Raw genomic sequence first — 5,610 nt, 5'->3', positions numbered from 1 at the left:
CCGGATACCATCTCTCTAAAAAAAACATCCCAAATAGGGTATATATATATATTTCATTAGGGCACAGTATCTTCCACACTAACTGTTTGCTGTGTGTGTGTGTGTGTGTGTGTGTGGGGGGGGGGGCCCCAACAGTTGTGGTGCGAGGCCGCCGGTTGAGTGCCTCTAATTAAGGCCTGTCAGTCCAACGCTCACGCCGCGTCACCTGAAAATAGTCCAGAGTGGGCGGCGGGTTACAGGAGGGCTTACTGAGGCACAAGATCTCCATTCTTCATTTTGAATCATATGCTTCCCAACTATATTATCGAAGGTAGACTTTTAATTAATTTGTTGAAAAGAATGACGAACCCTGCTGCGTCGTGCTCCGGTATATACATATGATGGAGAACAGGTACCTTATCGCTTCTACTTTGAAAATGTATTCATGCGGCATTTACACACAACAATGCCCAGGACACCACAGGCAGCTACCTGCACCCTAGAGGCGGCGGTAATGAAGGTTATAACATATCAATGAGTCCCAAGGCATATTGGTGACATTTTTGAAGACAGCAGAAACACGGCAACATCTTTGCCGGGGGAGGGGGGGGCCTTGAGCTGAACCGGTTTTAACATACCCCTGTGGTGGCCATCCCTCTTTCCCTCCCTCTTTCACGCCGACGAGTCGAGGCAAAGGCCATCGTTTCACACAGAAGTTGTGTTTTAAGTTAATTACAATTTTTTTTTAAACACAAAAAAAATAGGACCTCAGTCAGGTTTGAAACCTATTCAAAGTAATTTATTAGAGTTGTGCTTCGCGTGCGATTGGACAGAAATAAAAAGTTTAAAAAAAGGCACAGATTACAAAAGGGGGGGGGGGGGGGGGGGTATTATATAATTCACAATTTAATTTAAAAAAAACAATCTCAGCCTTCTGACTTTTACAGTGGCATATTCATTTAAAAAAGTAGCCTTAATCCCTCATAAAGAACACTGAAATTAAAACTCCAAAGGTTTACATGAAGCCCCTGAGAAGTGGCATCCCTGTACAGCACAGCGTTTTAAAACATTGATTATTTTTCGACCTGCCGATAGTAAATTAATTAAAACGTTCTTCTTGAATCCTCCAGAAGACTCTTCAAACTAAGTAGTCAGTGTCGTTCATCAGGTGGCCTGTTTTGATTGAATCCATCACCCATGAGTCTCTTACAATCTTAAATTTCTTCCTAAAGCTGCGTCTCAGAGTCCTTAAACAGAGAAGTCTGGTCTCCTCTGTGATAATGACATGAGAGACCCCTTCCTCTAAGGTCTGCATCACCATACCTCCGTGGTAGCGAAACTCCAGAGCCCTGATGTCCAAACAGGTGGCAGCTAAAGCGGTTTCAGGGTCTCCTATGTCGGCGTAGCCGTCCATGTAAACCTGGAAGGGTCTGAACATGCTGGTGGAAAGGTCCTCCCAGCCGTACCGCTGCTCCACCTGGCCGGCGCTCACCGCCGCGGACGCGTCCGTGCCGCGCATCCGCCCGAACACCTCCCGCAGCTGCTGCTCGTCCGTGTCCGCAAAGTAGCTGTCGCCGTAGCCGTCGTACTCCTTGGCGAAGTGCTCCCTGGTGGAGGGCGACATGTGGATCATGTGGCGTGGTTGCCATGGGACCACTTCCTTCTGGTCCAGGCAGTCCAGCAGCCAGGAGGCCCACACCACGTCGTGCTGGTCGGACGAGACCAGGTTCTTCACGCGCATGTTCTCCACGCCGGCAATCACGCAGTAGGTGTCCCGTCCCGGGTTTTGAACCAAGATACCGCCACACCTAATGAGAAGAACCACCGATAATCATTTCATTAAGGAATTACACTATTGTTTTATTCTGACCAAAAATACTTTTTTCACTTTACCTGGCCACGTCCTTTTCAAGCTCCGCCTTGGGGTGGTCCTCTGTGCCATTCAGGATACAGAACTCCACATCATCAAACATATCCGTCTCCTTGGTGACCCCGGAGAGGTCCTGGGGCTTGAAGTGGCCGATGATCCCGACCACCTTCTTGGGTTTAACCGGCAGCTTGCGCTTCTTCTTTTGCGGTTCGTCCCCATCGATGTGAAGGTGCCGCGAGGCGAGCTTCCCGGATGCCCTGCCGCGGAACTGATCCAGCTCTGCCAGGGTCATGCACTGGTGCCACTCCTTGTCCTCGCGGATCTTCTCAATCCTGGGGAAGCGCAGGGTGCAGTTGGTTTTATACATGTCGCTGCCGACTATTTCGGCCGCCCTGACCTGGATGATGACCGAGTTGCAGGGCTCGATGTAGACCTCTGGCTTCTCTGTTCCACACAAGATGGATGCTGGCGGGTCATTCTTCCGATAGACTTTCCAGTGCTTGGCCAGCTTTAGACCAAGGTCATACAACTCCTTCATGGTGTAGCCAGAGCCGATGCGGCAGAGTGTGTGAAAAACGGATGGTTTCTCACCGGGCTTCGGAGCTTCGGCGACGCCGCATAAGAAATGGGACATCATTCCGCCCCGCCTCCCTTTCCCCCAGTAGCCACCGACAATCAGCAGGTCAAGCTCATCCATCAAGCCATCCACGTATTCAGGCTTTATTTTCAGCCATCCCTCCCCCCGCTTGTCAGGTTTGTAGATGGACATGGGATCCTTCACCATGATCCCCTCCTCTCTGCCATCAATGGCGTCGTTCAGGGCGTCCACCACCTCCTGCACGGTCCTGGCGTCAGCCTTTGGCACCATGTGCATTCGCCCCTTGACTGGCGTAAAGACGGTTTGAAGGGTCTCGTAGCGCTTCTTCAGCATTTCCCTGCCGAGCTTCTGGTCATTGACCAGCAACACGTCAAACACACAGAAGCACGTCTGCAGCTCAGAGTCGTCCATGAGTCTCTTGATGTCAAACTTGTTCCCTTTCTGCATGAATGTCTCCGTGGTCGGGTTGTACGCCATCATCTCCCCGTCGAGGATGCAGTTCACGACGTGGCCGTTGAAAACATTGTGGATGTAAGGCGTCAGGGAGCCCTGCAACGGGGACCCTCCAAACTGTTGGGTGTATTCAAAAGCGTTTCTGCTGTAGTACTTGTACACGTCTCCGTCTTTGTGCAGTTGTATGCGCTCCCCGTCCAGCTTGGTCTGAATGTAAAAAAGGCCGTTTCCCATCTGTTTCTCCACGTTGCGGATGTTCGCCACACCCGCCAACATCGGCTTGAAAGCAGAGAAGAGCCCGATGGAGACTTCGCTTAAGGACACGGAGGGGCTGTGGAGCTGCTGGCACACCTTGTTCAAGTCTGTGTTGACGTTGTAGAGCTCGGCCGCATCCGGGTGGAAGACCTGGAGGACCGTTTCTTTGCTGATGCCGAGCTTCATGTCCTTCAGGATCATCCTTATGAGCCATTTTTGCTCGAGAGCCGAGCTCCGAGTAATGAGGTGCAGGAGGCTCTTCTTCACGAGATCCTTCTTCTTACCCGCGTTGTTGATGGCCACCGTGTCCAGGAAGTCATTGACTTCTCTTATGCTGAGGGTTCCTTGGCTGGTGCACCGTTTTTTCAGCACAAAGTACGCCATGCCGGCAAAGTCTCCAGCTTCTCCTTGGGATGTAGTCGGAGCGCGGTAGTTTAACAGTTTGTTGGCTTCCGGGCCATTCTTTGGGAGGCCCAGCACGTCAATGTAGAGTTTAGCTAACATGCTCTCTTTGATGCCGTACGCCATTCGCTCTCGTTCGAAGGAGGGGACGATGAGGCGCATAGAAGAGTAGAAAGAGTCGGGTGTTTTGGGGTCGTCTTTGTGGAGGGCAGAGTGAAACTTCCTCCATGACTCAATGAAATCCCCGAGGATCTTGGATTTCTCTGGTCGGAGTTTAGACTTCTGGATCTTCTCTAAGGTGGTACAAAGGTGAAGGAAAGGAACCTGAGCAGCCACAAAGGGCTGACCTGCAGCATCGCTATTGGTAGTCCCCTCCATGGGGAAATCTGAAATAAATGTTATGGTTTTTTTTTTAAATCAGCCATGTTGTGGTGGTTTACCAATTAAATCAGTGAATTTATGGGTATTTTCAACTATTTTCAGGCATTATATAGACCAAAAGATCGATCTCATGGTTGATAAAATAATCAGCAGCTTAATCAATAATACAAATTATTGTTCTTAGTTGCAGCTCTAATTATTTGTTTTAAAAAGAAAATGTTAGTGTCCCATTTGTTTTATGAAAAACGTTTGAATATCAGCTATTTAATGTGAAAACATAATTGTCACGTTTGTAATATTTGCCCTGTCAATTAAGCTAATTTTCATATCAACAACAAAACAGCCTTTTGATTGTGAGTACAGGCTATGACGTAGTATAATATGATCACATAAACATAAACATGTTCAGGACATGTCTCGAGACAAGCAGCAGGCGGATCTAAACAAACTAAAAAGTTTACCTAAATATGGTGGAAGATATGAAATCCAATACTGCGTTAAACATCCGATGTCATGCGAAGTACGGCATCTCGTATTAGCTACTAATAAACGTTTAAACGTATATATTTGTATATTTTCTAAAGCTATAGTCAACTCCGGTTGGAATATTTTCAAAATAAAAGCATATGTTGTCGTATGACGTCTGTGTTGTTTCGACGAGTCTGTCCCGAAAAGTTACAGGTCGACAACTTAGCTGATATTTAAGTCATGTTGCGTTATGGCGGCTAAACGTAACAGTACGTTTACACACACACGACGAAACGTGAAGGACTTAAGTTAACCAAAGCGTTTCATGCGCTTTCATTTTGAAAACAGACCGTCGACGCGGAGGTGTTGTTCTCCTGCTTCGTTTTAGAAACAGTAACGACATGCGCTCACTAAATAAAGAAGTGTATCAGGTTTTAATGTTACCTTTCTTGTTTTCTTGTTTGTTATCCTACAAAGAAGAGGTCGTGTATGGCAGGCTTTTTCCTGCTAGCTACAGGCTGGGCACTTCCTCGTTTACAGACAGTGGGGACCTGCGATGAATACGTTCCCCCGAAACAAAAGCGGAACCCTTGTTGCTCTCCAATTAGGATTACAAATACGATTTGCCATATAAAACATAAATACTCATAAACTAAATTGTAGACTCGTGATGCTCAAATCTTCCAGTTTGAAGGCGTCACTTTTTATATATTGAATCTGAAATGTCTTATTATTTACGTATTATTATTATTATTATTATTATTATTATAAATAATAATAAGTTGAACTGTCTGTAATGTTTTAAACTACACTGGTTTCATACCCATTGTGCTGCATTTCTTTTTTTGTTTTATGATGTTTATAATGAACAGAATGCTGAAAAACGTGTTAATTTCCCAGCAGATGTAACGTTGTCGCTCTCCAGTTTCACCAGCAGAGGGCGCTACTGGAACGCCACAGTGCTGAGGAGCTGCAGCCCGTGAGGTTGTTTACGGTCGCGGCCAGTGAGTCAGTACTTCGTTGGTAGGCAAATAGGCAAAATAACAATAGGCAAATAACACTTAAAACCTCCCAGGTTGGCCATTAATGCAGTAAGCTTATCTTCAGGGTCTGGGATCCTTTTTGTGACAGACAAATACTGTATGAAAAGAATAATTGTATTCCCTCTGCTTATTTGAGGAAGTAAATAGTCCTAGTTTGGGGC

The 5,610-nt window shown here is 46.8% G+C and overlaps 1 protein-coding gene across 2 annotated transcripts; it reads right to left on the bottom strand.

The window, feature by feature from the left end:
- Positions 1–853: 853 nt before the first annotated feature.
- lig4 (ligase IV, DNA, ATP-dependent) lies at positions 854–4,962 on the bottom strand. Of its 2 annotated transcripts, none has more exons than XM_034554729.1 (3): positions 4,851–4,962; positions 1,873–3,943; positions 854–1,787 (listed from the first exon to the last, which is right to left on the bottom strand). In XM_034554729.1, the coding sequence occupies exons 2-3, from the start codon at positions 3,933–3,935 to the stop codon at positions 1,118–1,120; spliced, it is 2,733 nt and encodes a 910-aa protein (XP_034410620.1). In that variant the 5' UTR covers positions 3,936–3,943; positions 4,851–4,962; the 3' UTR covers positions 854–1,117. The 2 variants fall into 2 exon arrangements, with proteins under 2 accessions (XP_034410620.1, XP_034410630.1); XM_034554739.1 differs by lacking the exon at positions 4,851–4,962 and adding an exon at positions 4,400–4,842.
- Between the last annotated feature and the right edge of the window lie 648 nt (positions 4,963–5,610).

This window comes from Cyclopterus lumpus, chromosome 2 (genome assembly GCF_009769545.1).
Source record: "Cyclopterus lumpus isolate fCycLum1 chromosome 2, fCycLum1.pri, whole genome shotgun sequence".
NCBI lineage: Eukaryota > Metazoa > Chordata > Actinopteri > Perciformes > Cyclopteridae > Cyclopterus > Cyclopterus lumpus.
Note: the sequence above shows the minus strand (reverse complement) of the source record. Positions and strands in the feature narration are given on the sequence as shown.

What these genes read in the sequence shown, in the direction of transcription:
- lig4 (XM_034554729.1), bottom strand. Translation starts at nt 3,935, where the DNA reads ATGGAGGGGACTACCAATAGCGATGCTGCAGGTCAGCCCTTTGTGGCT. An exon ending in CTTGAAAAGGACGTGGCCAG is followed by an intron (nt 1,788 to 1,872) that starts GTAAAGTGAAAA and finishes TCTTCTCATTAG; the next exon opens with GTGTGGCGGTATCTTGGTTC.